Below are 12,098 nucleotides of genomic sequence, written 5' to 3'. Positions count from 1 at the left end.
TTTTTTCCACCTTATACTATTGGTAGAGTACAATGAAGATAAAATACCAAGCATTTTGTTTCATAAAAGTGAAGGAGTATAGTGTTGCTGTGTTTATGTAATAAAAACCTGAAAGTGCCCATATGATATATCTCAACAACTAGATAAATTAATGGAGAATAATAATTCACCCAAACTGAATTTGAATGTTAGACCTTCAATTCATTGAGGAATTGATGGGCCTACTGAAAGGGTGGCAATCAAAAGCTTGCTGGATTTTTAAAAAAGGTATTTCTAACTGCACAGTGAACCAAAATTTATTCTTTGTCTTCAGCATTTTAAAAGTCAGTCATTGTTTGGAGGGTAACATCCAAACTGCTGAAAACAGTAAAGTATTTAAGGGTTTCGGAAGACGAAATAAACCTTTGTCCATCAGCCAAATATTATTCAGGCATTTCATGGTACACTTTCCCAAAGCTGGGAGCATAGGGTCAGCTTTAGTGAATCAGTGAGTAGTTCAGGATGCTGATTCCAACAGTGGTCTGTAACAGATACAGTGGGAAGGGAAAAAAAATCATGGCATGCAAAATACGACTTTCCTCTTACATTCTTTCCCCCTTGTGTCAAAGTAACTCCTGAGCTACTTAGTAGCTTCTGTTCAGTAGCTCCTGAGTCAAAGGCTGAATATAGGACATAGTTTTAAATAAGGCCCGATAGACCAAGCCTTATAACTTTGTCCTGCACAACATCCTGTCACAGTAGGTTCCACGATTTAATTTTGTGCCATGCAAAAGACTATTACTTTGATAGTTTTCAATCTGCTGCCTGCTAATATTACCTTCATTCCCATACTGTGAAGGAAAGTGAATTATCTTTCCCTACTTGCCTCTTCCTTACTGTTCATGCCTACCTGACTAGCCATCCTTACTCTAGCTGAAGACTCCTTGCCTCTCTTGCGCTCCCCACCCAGAATTCACTCCATAGCTGCGGTACCCTCACGCACGTTCTCTATACTTTTATAGTATCTTTCCTTAGAACTCCTATCTTTGCTTTCTGAGATCCAACAAGAATACCTGTTTTCCACGACAGTCACACCTTCCTATAGCATTCTTGCAAGCTTGGGGATAGCCAACAAAATCTCCATCACGTAGCAAGTTAAAACATGTAACAAGGTGTATGAAGTTGCCATAGATTTCTTTTTCGCTAACGTTTAAAGGCACTGCAGAGTTCTCACGTGTTCGCGTGACCGTCCCATAGCCCTCAGTGGGCATTTTGCAGGCAATTCCCAAGCTCACCCAGACAGGCATGTGGCAACTCAGGCTGAAGATGAAAGCAGGAGGAAGTTACACGGTCCTTTTCAAGACAGTGGCCACTTTTTATGTTTTCTGATGTATAGCAGCTGTGGATTCCTGTCTTGTCAGTGTTCTCCAATAATGAGCAACCTATCCTGCTCTTGTTTCTTGTAATATTGTTCTCTTAATCCTCCGTTGTGTTCTAAATCCATGTACACACACATCCAATTCCTAGCTATAAAGCCTGTCAACGACCACTGCACAGCTTAGTTACAAGCCTTATGGCTAAAATGAAATTTTGTTGTATTCACACTTTGAATGTATCCAGGCTTTCCCATATAAATAAACATAAATGACAAAATAAAAAGTATTTGGATTATCAAAGGATAATGCAGACTAAGAAAAAGTAACTAGATATGAAAACATTTCTGCAGTCTGTCCTACTGTTGAGGTTGAATACAAGAAAAAGAGAAGTAATTGAAATGAAGGAGAATATGGCTTTTCAAGAAAATGCTTGTTTTAGCACTGAATATGTTGTAATGCATGGAATTACAACGCAAGAGAAGGCTCCAGGGAGACCTTATTGTGGCCTTCCAGTACTTAAAGGGGGCTTCTAAGAAAGATGGGGACAGACTTTTTAGCAGGCCCTGTTGCAGTAGGACAAGGGGCAATGGTTTTAAACTAAAAGAGGGTAGATTTAGACTAGGTATAAGGAAGACATTTTTCACCATGAGGGAGGTGAAACACTGGCAGAGGTTGCCCAGAGAGGTGGTAGATGCCCCATCCCTGGAAACATTCCAGGTCAGGTTGGACGGGGCTCTGAGCAACTTCATCTAGTTGAAGATGTCCCTGCTCATTGCAGGGGGGTTGGACTAGATGACCTTTAAAGGTCCCTTCCAACCCAAAGATTCTATGATTCTATGAATTGTCAAACCTTAGTTTTCAAAGTAAGGCTTGGAAGGAGGCAGTACCAATAAATAAATTAGAATGGTGATAAAGTTGAATGTGATGATGAAGGAAAATCAAGAGAAATACCAGAGAATCGAATATGTTGTTTTAGGCAGATTTATGTACCAGGTTAGAGGGTATTCTGAGTATTTTCTACGTAGATTTTGAGCCAGGAGACAACAGGGAAATGCGTTGTGAAAATTACAGTTCTTGTAGAGATGTCTTTCGGAAATCTATTTTTAGTTTAGTAGAGGATTTTTGCTACATTTTTGTCATAGATGCATAATAAGTTCCAAGTTCCATAACAGAGGACTGTCATGCCAGTTAGAGGACTGTTTTCATCAGCATTCCTTATGTTTTTTACCTGTGTTCTCCTCTTTTCTTATTGCTACAACCATCTTTGCAACAGATGGACATTTTCAAATTATGATCAAAAGATTTTGATTATACCACATGAAAAGTGAATGATCACCTGATTTACTTGATGCATTAACGTGCAATAAATATTAATGTCCCCTTTAAATAATAATAATAAAAAAGAAATTAAAAGATAAAACAATTAAAATGTTTGTATGAGTTACTACAGGCAAAAATTTTGCATTTTCCTTTGAAAAAGCTATGCTTCAAAGTAAATACTTTCTCAGGATCCCAGAAGATGCCTCTGGCAAATGGAATTCATATGTGTATATATATGCGTGCAATGAAGAAAAAAGAAGATGTAATTTTGTTCTCTTGCTATAAGCATATACAATACATAAATTATTCTTTGTCCATGTCACATTAACCTGATTTCATATTTGAAGGTGAAGGTGCATGATATCTTCATTTTTTCACAATATTTTCTAAAATCAGAGGTTACCCTCCCTTCTCTCCCACCCTAGATGAAATTCTAAAATTTGAATGCTTGATTCTATTTTTCCTTACTCTGGCATAAATTAATTGCCCTGAGGCCAGTGCAGTTACACAAGTGAAGTGAGAAAAGAACCAAGCGCCATATGGTTTTAGTTCCTGCTGATTGCAAGATTGCTTTGATTACATTAACATTAGCATTATGACAAAGCACTGCAATCCAAAAAGCCTGCAAGAGACAAAAAAAAAATCTCAGCCTTTAATATATTTCAAAGAAAATAGATAAGCCTATTATTAGCCATTGAAGTGGACTCCTTTGGTAAACAAGTAGTTCCAACCTTCAGCTGGCTGTGGGATCTCAAGGATGAATTTCAAATTGTGTAGCTCATTAATTTACTATAATTGTCTTCAAAAATATCCCTAAACCCCTAACTGTACAACAGGCACTGGCTGATAAAATACAACAGTACATGACTATTTTACACTAATTACAGCCGTATGCTGAAATGCTGCTCAGTATATATACAGTGAGTGATTTTATGATAAGCATTTATATTTCAAGATGTTCACTAAAAAGAAATGCATGTGAGATGGCTATGTTTGGTAAACTTCTTTTATACCATTCTCAAGAAAAACACTGTACCCCGCAGGAAGCTGAGTGGTTATATGAGAGTAAAGTTGCAGCAGGACGTCTGCCTCCCTCTCCAGCATGTACCTGAGTCTTCTGTGAGAAGGAAGAGGATGAGGAAAACATAAAAGAAAGTTTCTCCCTCAGACAAGGGGTTGAGCTGGAAATAACATCTATTTCTAGTTTCTTTTACATTTGACTTTCAAACGTAACTATTGATAGTTAAAATGTGCTGTATTTTTAATACCTAAGTTAAGACCTCAGGGCCAGTCACAGTTCCTGAACTAGATGTTCTTGTACTTAAACCTAAAGCCTGAAATGCTTGCCCAATTCTCTGTATACTATGTACTGCAAAGAGATTACCCTGCCTTTCATCTTATTTTCCATCTTCGTTCCTAAACTGAGTCCAGGGGGTGCTGCCTTCATCTATGCTACCGAAGGCAGAGTCCTCCTCTGTCTAGCTGGGGTATGGTAGGAGTTGTGGATGAAAACTTGTGTGCAGTGTGGAAGTAGGAGCAGCACAAAACTCTACAAACTAGCATTTGTGTAGAGTGCTAACTCTCCCAGAGGTGCTAACTCTGTACGGCCACGCTTGGGGCAGGTCTAAATGGCAAGACTGATCAACTTGAGCTCAACATTGTACTGACATGGTTCTGCTTCCAGTTTGGGAAGTAATCTGCTGCTACCTAAAGGGTCTTTGCACCACACTGATGATAGATGATATATGTATAATACAAAGATGACCTAAGACATGTCCTAAAGATAGCAGTTGCTTCAACTTTTTTGCAACATATAAAATATGTTAAAAGTGATTACCCCAGAGTATGATAATATAATGCAATGTATTACAGCTTTTGTAAAGTGGTTGACTTAATACCCCCAAGACATTCTCACAGACAATGACACGATAACAGACCATATGCTAAATGTAAACACAATCCAATCATTTTCATCAAAACCAGAAGTAAACAGCTAGGGAACTGTGTGCATGAATCAAAATGGCAAAGTAGTAAGGAGTGATGACAATGAGAAATTCATACAGAAATCCAGATAGCATGGGAACTTAAACCATTCAAACCAATTGTGCTTCGTCATAGCCACATGCAAAACTATACACCAAGGAAAAAAAAGAGGCATGCCACAGATCAGGATGGGACACTGTATCCTGGTAAGCAAGGATTCCAGGAAGGATTTAGAGCTGGTGTTGGACAAACAAGTTGAATACCATTTTACAGACCAGTGCAAAGAAATAAATGGCTAACAAAAGCCTTTCATGAATAATGCTGGGAGTTGCAAGTGTAGGGAGGTGAGACTATCTCTGCAGACAACAGAGTTGAAACAGTGCATATAGTTATAGTGTCCTATATAGTCCTAAAGGAATTCTCAGAAGCTGGAGAGGTGGAAAGAAGAGCTGTTGAAATTATTTAAGACCTGAAGAAAATATTATCACGGAGAAATTCAAGGTGCTCAGTCTTAGCATTTGATCAGTCACTTGACTGATACATATATACATTTCCTAATGGGGAGAACAAATCAGGCACAAAAAGACTCTTTAATCTAGGCAAAGGCTATAAAAGGAAACGATGGCTAGACCCCAAAACCAGATAAATATAGACTAAAAATTAGACAAAAAAAATGTCAACAGTGTAGGTGATTAATGTGAGAACAAAGTATCTGGCAAATGATGGATTCTCCACCTCTAGATTCCATTTGATCAAGAGTGGAATAGATACTTCATACAAACAGAAATGGTGATACCCATGAGTTCACACTAGGTGATATAAAGTGTACATATGATTGAAAAGCAGCAAATTGGAGGTTCGCTCCTTTAGGAACGGGCAGCTTCTCTCTCAGTGCATAGATAACATAGCATAGGCACTGCTTTTTTAAAAAGAGACAATAATGGTTGCACTGACTGTGTGACAAGAACACTGTTGATGTTTAATTCTTACTATTCCCCAAGTTCATTTTTTAATTAAAGAGACAAGAATACAATGCAAGTGTTTAAACCTTGCAGAGACACTTATCTAACTCCTTGATATGCTCCACTTCATACACTGTGTGCTAAAGCACTAATTAAATCTACAAAACTGAGAGGAAAGAGATGTGCAGACCACATCTGAGCTCAGAGGGAGAACCAACACTGAGTAGAAGTTGAATCAGCCTGATCCATGAAAGATCCCTTCCTCTCTACCAACCATCCAGATCACTCTAAAACTGAGCATTTCTCATTGCTTATTCATCTGTATGTGTCACAGCTTCCCTTGTCTCCTGACAAGTGGAACTCCCCTAGCAATTGGTCTGTGGACCACTGTGGACCACCTACTTTTCTCAGTTACCTTCTCTGGTCTTAGTGGCAGTTGATAAAGGAATGAGATACAGAGACAACAGGTACTAGGAACTATAGGATTATTGCAAGTTGACGTCTTCAGCCCGAGGCCGGCACCATGCAGTTATGCTTGTAGCACACGACTGAAGTGGTAGCCTAACTGGGGGCACCAGTAGAAACAGTCTGACCTTTGGAAGATTGGCAGCGCTTCCGAGATTGAGCTGAACTGCTGCTGAAGTGTTCTGCGTGCATTACGAGTCGTCAGAAAGATTTTAAGTTAAACCCTAATTCTCAATGCAGTCACTGCTGAAGAGCTACCTCTCCAATTTTGGATGGGAATGGTGTGCTCATCTCTGGACAGTGCGCAAGAGGAAAATATTCAGCCCAAGATTTCTAAGGAGTGTGGTAAAGAAGAAAGGAAGTTATCTGCTCACCTGAAATTTTTATTTGAGCTACTTCTCCATCTCCTCCTTCACTGTGTGCTCGCACCTCAACAACATATTCACCGTCACTGGGGACTGGGACCTCTATTGTGTGCTTTCCAGTCGAAAACAACTTGCCTTCATGTTGTCCATCTGGTCTGTACAGTACCTAGGAAAGTCACAGTAAGTATAGTTATTGAAACGATACATTTCCATGGACACCGTGTTACATATATACAGTGTGTAAATTAAAAAGTATTAGGTTTTCATTTATATATGAAGCCTATATATATCAAAATGTAGTGGCAGTTACTACTATTTCCAATTTTACGTAGGGTGAATCTAGACAGGTGATTTCCTCGTTGCTTCTCTGTCACAAAATTATGCCAACTTTTGAAAAATAGTTTCAGTCCCTGCATTCAAAATAAGTAATTAAATGATGGAGGATAAATGATGCAGGGTGTCAAAGAGCATCAAATAAAAATCTCAGAACTCATCTGGGTCTTCTGACATAAGATTTATTACCATTTTCCTAAATGAAATGATTATTAATTTTATTATTAACTCTCAGTGTTATTAACTATTGCAAATTTGATGGTATATGTCTTGTAGGACCTTTAGAAAAGATCTCCACTCTTTCCAGAGTAATTTCTGTGAAATGTTTTCAGCAATTCCCAGGAAACAGTTCAACTTCTCAAGCAAAATTTGTACATGTAGAACAAGACATTAATTTTCTTACTGCCAAGCAAGCAGCAAAGTTAAACAGGAACTAATTTTTGAAGCTTTCTATACACCCTATATTTAGTACATACACTTGCTCTAGGTATACAATAATTGCATTTAATGAGGTTAAGTGTCCCTTCCCTTCCTCTACCTTCCCAGACTTTATAAAGAACTTGTGTTCCAGGAACTGTAGCTCCCATGGAGATGGGGAAGGAAAGCTGGAACAATGCACACTGGTGTAAGGAAAAACTATTAAAGTGTACAATTTTTTAAGCAGTATTTTTAGCTAATAGACAATAAATGTAATCATATGGGAAATCAGGTTGCTGCAGTCACTGATCGAAAGTTTTCCATAAAATGACTCACTGCCCAACTGAATTTCGGTGCCCCAATGTTTTCTTGTCATACCGACTAAGTCCACTGACGTTGCCCCAAGCCTACTGGATGTCTGTGATCCCTGAGCATGATACCTACATCTTTAGCATGCAACTATGTTTAAGTCTGAGTAGGTACCAAAATTCAACAGTGTCTATAAAATACACCTCAGGTAGCATACACAAAGGTAAAAAATATTTTTATAGATCGTACTTTGTATCCTTCAACTGCAGACTCATTTGACATTGCCTTCACATGATCCCAGGTGATGATGTACCTTGAACCAGATCTTACAGAACTGATAATTCTTGGACGTTGGCTTGGAGCTGAAAAGCAACGTATGTATAACATGCACATAAATGAGATTTCATAACCATTCAATGTTATTTTTATTAAGACATGTAAAAATGTAAAAAGGGAAATTATGTCTGATCTTTACATGATTAAGGGATAGTCTGCTTCCCAGAATGAACTGCTACACCTCCAGCCAGGCAATTCTGGATGGCTTGTGCAGTGGCTGCTTTGTGGGTTTGCCTTTCTGTGTTGCCAGAATGGAAGTGGCCAACATTACCCTTCACTGTTGCTGACCATGTGTGTTTGCTGGCATGCAACTATAACCATGTTCAGAACCTCCCAGAAATGTGGCTTAAGTCATATTTATTCATTGAGATTAAATATTTAATTAACCATTTAAAGGCATTTCTACAGAATATAACTCAGTAGAAATCAGAGTACCCCACTGCAGAAACCATTAATTATATTTCACACAATAAGCTTATAAAATTGGAATCTTCTTATTCAACACAAATGAACCCTGCAGGTCCAACTTGCACAATACACTATTTACTGGCAGACATTCTCAAATTAGTTGTACATATTTTTAGCCCATATGTGTGTTTTAAATACACAGGATGTGTTTCTTAATTGAACATTTCTCAGCATATGTTAGTGCTAGGTATCGTCATTAAGTCAGGAGCTATATTCAGAAACCTATTATGGCACGTAAATTCAAGGGTGTGATTCAGATCACCCGCTTTTCAAGGTTGCCTGATCCTGGCTCCCTCTACTATTTATGAAAAAGGCAATTGGTCTTTTAATAGCCAGAATATAATCCCTCTTGCTATTGATTAAACAGAAATCCAGGGTATAGCTGCTTAAGCAATAGCTGATCCGAATTGTTCATCACTTGGAATATCATGTCCCGCTCTAGGCCCCCCCAGTACAAGAAAGCTACTGGTAACCTGGAGTGAGTTCAGCAGAGGGCCACCAACCTGGTGGGAGCTGGAGCACTTGCCCTGTGAAGAGAGGTTGAGAGAGCTGGGCTTGTTCACCCTGGAGAAGAAACTGCTTTGTAGGGGGCCTGAGAACCACCTGTCTGTTCATGTGGGGTGGTTATTAAGAAGATGGAGTCAAGCTCTTCAAAATGGTGCATGGCAGGAGGATGAGTAACAAAAGGCACACGCTTGATTAAAAGAGGCTCAGACTAGATGCTGGGAAACACAGTCAGGGAGCAGAAGAGGTTTATCAGGGAGGGAGGTCGTGCAGTCTCTATCCCTGGAGGTTTTCAAGACCTGATTGGATCAATTCCCTGAGGAACCCTGTCTAAGCTTGTAGATGACCCTGCTTGGAGCAGAAGGTTGGACCTTCCAAGTCCCTTCCAGCCTGAATTATCTTAGGAGCCTATAATATGTGTCTCCTTACCACCTTTTGTAAGATATCCACATTGTACATGGCAACAAAAGAGAGGAAGAAGAGCCTTGGTAGAGCTTTTCAAACCAAACATAAAGGGAGATCATTTGGTATGCAAATGAGAAGCCAAGTTTGAAGACATGATGGACATAATGCAACATGCAGTAATGATGTACATGACATTATACATAACCTAATGCACCTAATTACTTACGTGCTTTCCTAGTAATAATATCGATGGTTCTACTGGGAGGTCCATAGCCTGCACTATTGAAGGCAGAAACATCTACATGGTAGCGAGTATTAGGCTTCAGGTTTTCCAGTTTGGTTGAATATTCTTGATTGCTTACTTGTACCCGCTGTGCAGCTGCTTCTTTATCATGAGCAGCCCAGTAACGAATCTGTAAGCAATCAAATCAATGATTAAGTTTAGCATATTTAGTCAGAAAGAAAGCTTATTAAAAATTATGTATCCTGGGTATTTCTACACTACATACTTCAGGTAATAAGCGAGCTAAAAGAAATCTAACAGCAATAGCATGGAATTCGTTCTACAGGTTGTGATTTTAACCAAGTTGTATATAAAGAAAGAGAAATAAATTCAGATTTTATTATGAAACCTTTTCTCACAGCGCTTTAACTTGTTCTCAGATAAGTCATTAGAAGTCTGGGAGATGGATAATGCCTTCAGAAAACAAGACTGTTTTGTTTGAGTATTTTACCCCGAACTTTAATATTGTTCTCCTACACTACAGTGTAGACTAAACTCTGCTAATGTTTTCACAGTATGTTCTTTAAAATGTCTTACACATTTAATCCTTTTGTACTTCTATCTAGGGAATGAGAAGTATTCAGCCATGTTATCTGTATGTGCAGGTCTAGATACATGTACCTAACCATTTTCTAAAGTTCTTTAACCAAATTCAATCAGATTTCCCAGTACAATGTGACATTTGTCAAAGTAGATGAGAAAGGACCTAAAAAAGCTTAAACTGTGGGAAAAGCACCAATGTAAGCTTGTAACATCTTAAAATATGAAGTCAATTAACTGTACATAGAAATTCTGTGAGGTTTTTTTCCCAAGAAATTGTTCCATTCTACTTTAATTCACTACACATTACAAAGCACCTGTTTAAAAGAGAGTAATTCCCATGGAGTGATGCCATTCCATAGGGTCTCTCACACACAGAGGGTTCTATTCTTCATGGCCTTGTCAGATGCAAATGAGAGTAAAACGCTGTCAGTCTCTGGGTTTTGTCATGTTTATAACCCTTTGGGTAAGACTAAATAACCCACTAACCTGAAAGAGGGGAAAGCTGTACCTATTACATTTTGGTTTCCTCAGCGTTTCTGCTCAGCTCCTGCCTGCCCTGGTAATGATTTTTGGGTATGCTACATGAGGACCTTTCAAAATCTTTTTAGGAAGAAGTTAATGTTGGTAATTCCAGGCTCTAGGAAAAATCTTGCTTTGTAAGATTCGACTGGTAACATCAGGTATCCTGTTATTTTATCTTTTAAATAGCAACCGCTTTAATCTTCTGTTCTGCTGACATTACCTTTCCTTGGAAACTTCATTTAAGCAATAGGTTAGAACAGCAGATAGTTTGTCAAGGTATTTCTATCACAGGTCTCCTCTTTAGAAATTATGGGTACAACCCTTATTTAGCAAGGCTTTATTCTCTTGTTCATGTTTAAATTAAAATGTTTAATAAAAATAATTCTTTCTTTTACCTTCAGAACACATACTGGCTGAATGAGGAGAGGTGCAGTAGGTTTCTCTTCACCTACTTCAAATTGGACATGGTAACAGCCAGTATCATTACACAGAGATTACTCTCATTTAAATACTAAAGTCTCTTGTGTTTGTTGCCTCAGTCTTGCCCATCAGTGTTAGAGGTGACTCATACTCCGATTATTATAAATGTGACAATATCATAATGGCTTTTCTCACTCTTTCCTGGTGTAGAGAGAATCACATTGTATGTGCAGGCCAAACTGGCTCCCATTTTTAAATACAGCATGTATACCTGCCTTTCAGCAGGCACAAACAGGTAATTTTTAGTTACATAAATGCATGCCCTGCACAGGGTTTTGGAAGTTTAATCCACTAGCACCCCAAACATCAGTTTACTGTAATTTAAGCACTCACACTCATGAATTCCCACTTGTCAAGGTGGTTATTTTACTGACTAAACAGCCTTTGTCCCAAAATGAGAGAGGAATGTGCACCCAATCCATCCTGCAGGCTTCGCCAGCAGGGTGGTAACCTCCACTTCATGAATGGTTTCGAACTGGCATGGATCTGAAACCATCACAGTTCTTTCAGCTGAAGGTCTGATTATGATCTTCAAGTCAGATTTTTTTTTTAATATTTTTAGAATTAACAAACTGTTGTAGATAAACTGCTGTTGTTGAATGCGACCAGCTGTACACCATAAGCTGTTAACTGTAAGTGGCTGACCCCAGTGTGAGAGGGTGTGAACATCAGGCACTAGAGGACGTCATGTCTATCTCTGTCCCTAAGTTCAAACAAGTTTCTAGCCTGCAGCAAAGGGATGTCTGTGAAGTTCTAGGTGCCCTAAAGTTTATTAGCTACAGAAGGACCAATGGTAGCTTTGTTGTGGATATTAACTGGCCATTGAAGACTAATTAAATCATTTCTAGTATGTTCTATTATGTTAATTAAGTACCTGCTTTACCTGAAGGTGGCTAACACGCTTTATGTGAAGCTTTTGTTAATCATGGGGCATATGCTGGAAGCCTTTGAATACCTCTGACTTGCAACACTTTCTACAATCCTACCGTTCATTTGCACTACAGTGATGCTAAGGGGTAATATAACAAGTAATACACAGAATCAAACA

At 38.6% G+C, this 12,098-nt stretch overlaps 1 protein-coding gene across 1 annotated transcript in view; it reads right to left on the bottom strand.

The window, feature by feature from the left end:
- Positions 1-12,098, bottom strand: part of CNTN1 (contactin 1) — a gene marked incomplete at its 3' end in the record, with an annotated part of 160,085 nt that overhangs the window by 10,830 nt on the left and 137,157 nt on the right. Inside the window, exons 20-22 of the mRNA XM_082012534.1 lie at positions 9,449-9,635; positions 7,759-7,871; positions 6,460-6,616 (exon numbers count right to left, since the gene is read on the bottom strand). Coding sequence (XP_081868660.1) covers positions 6,460-6,616; positions 7,759-7,871; positions 9,449-9,635 — 457 coding nt within the window. The remainder of the gene's footprint in view (positions 1-6,459; positions 6,617-7,758; positions 7,872-9,448; positions 9,636-12,098) is intronic.

Source organism: Phaethon aethereus (assembly GCF_964289735.1).
Source record: "Phaethon aethereus genome assembly, chromosome: 1".
NCBI lineage: Eukaryota > Metazoa > Chordata > Aves > Phaethontiformes > Phaethontidae > Phaethon > Phaethon aethereus.
The sequence above is the reverse complement of the archived record's forward strand: the minus strand, read 5'-3'. Positions and strand labels throughout refer to the sequence as shown.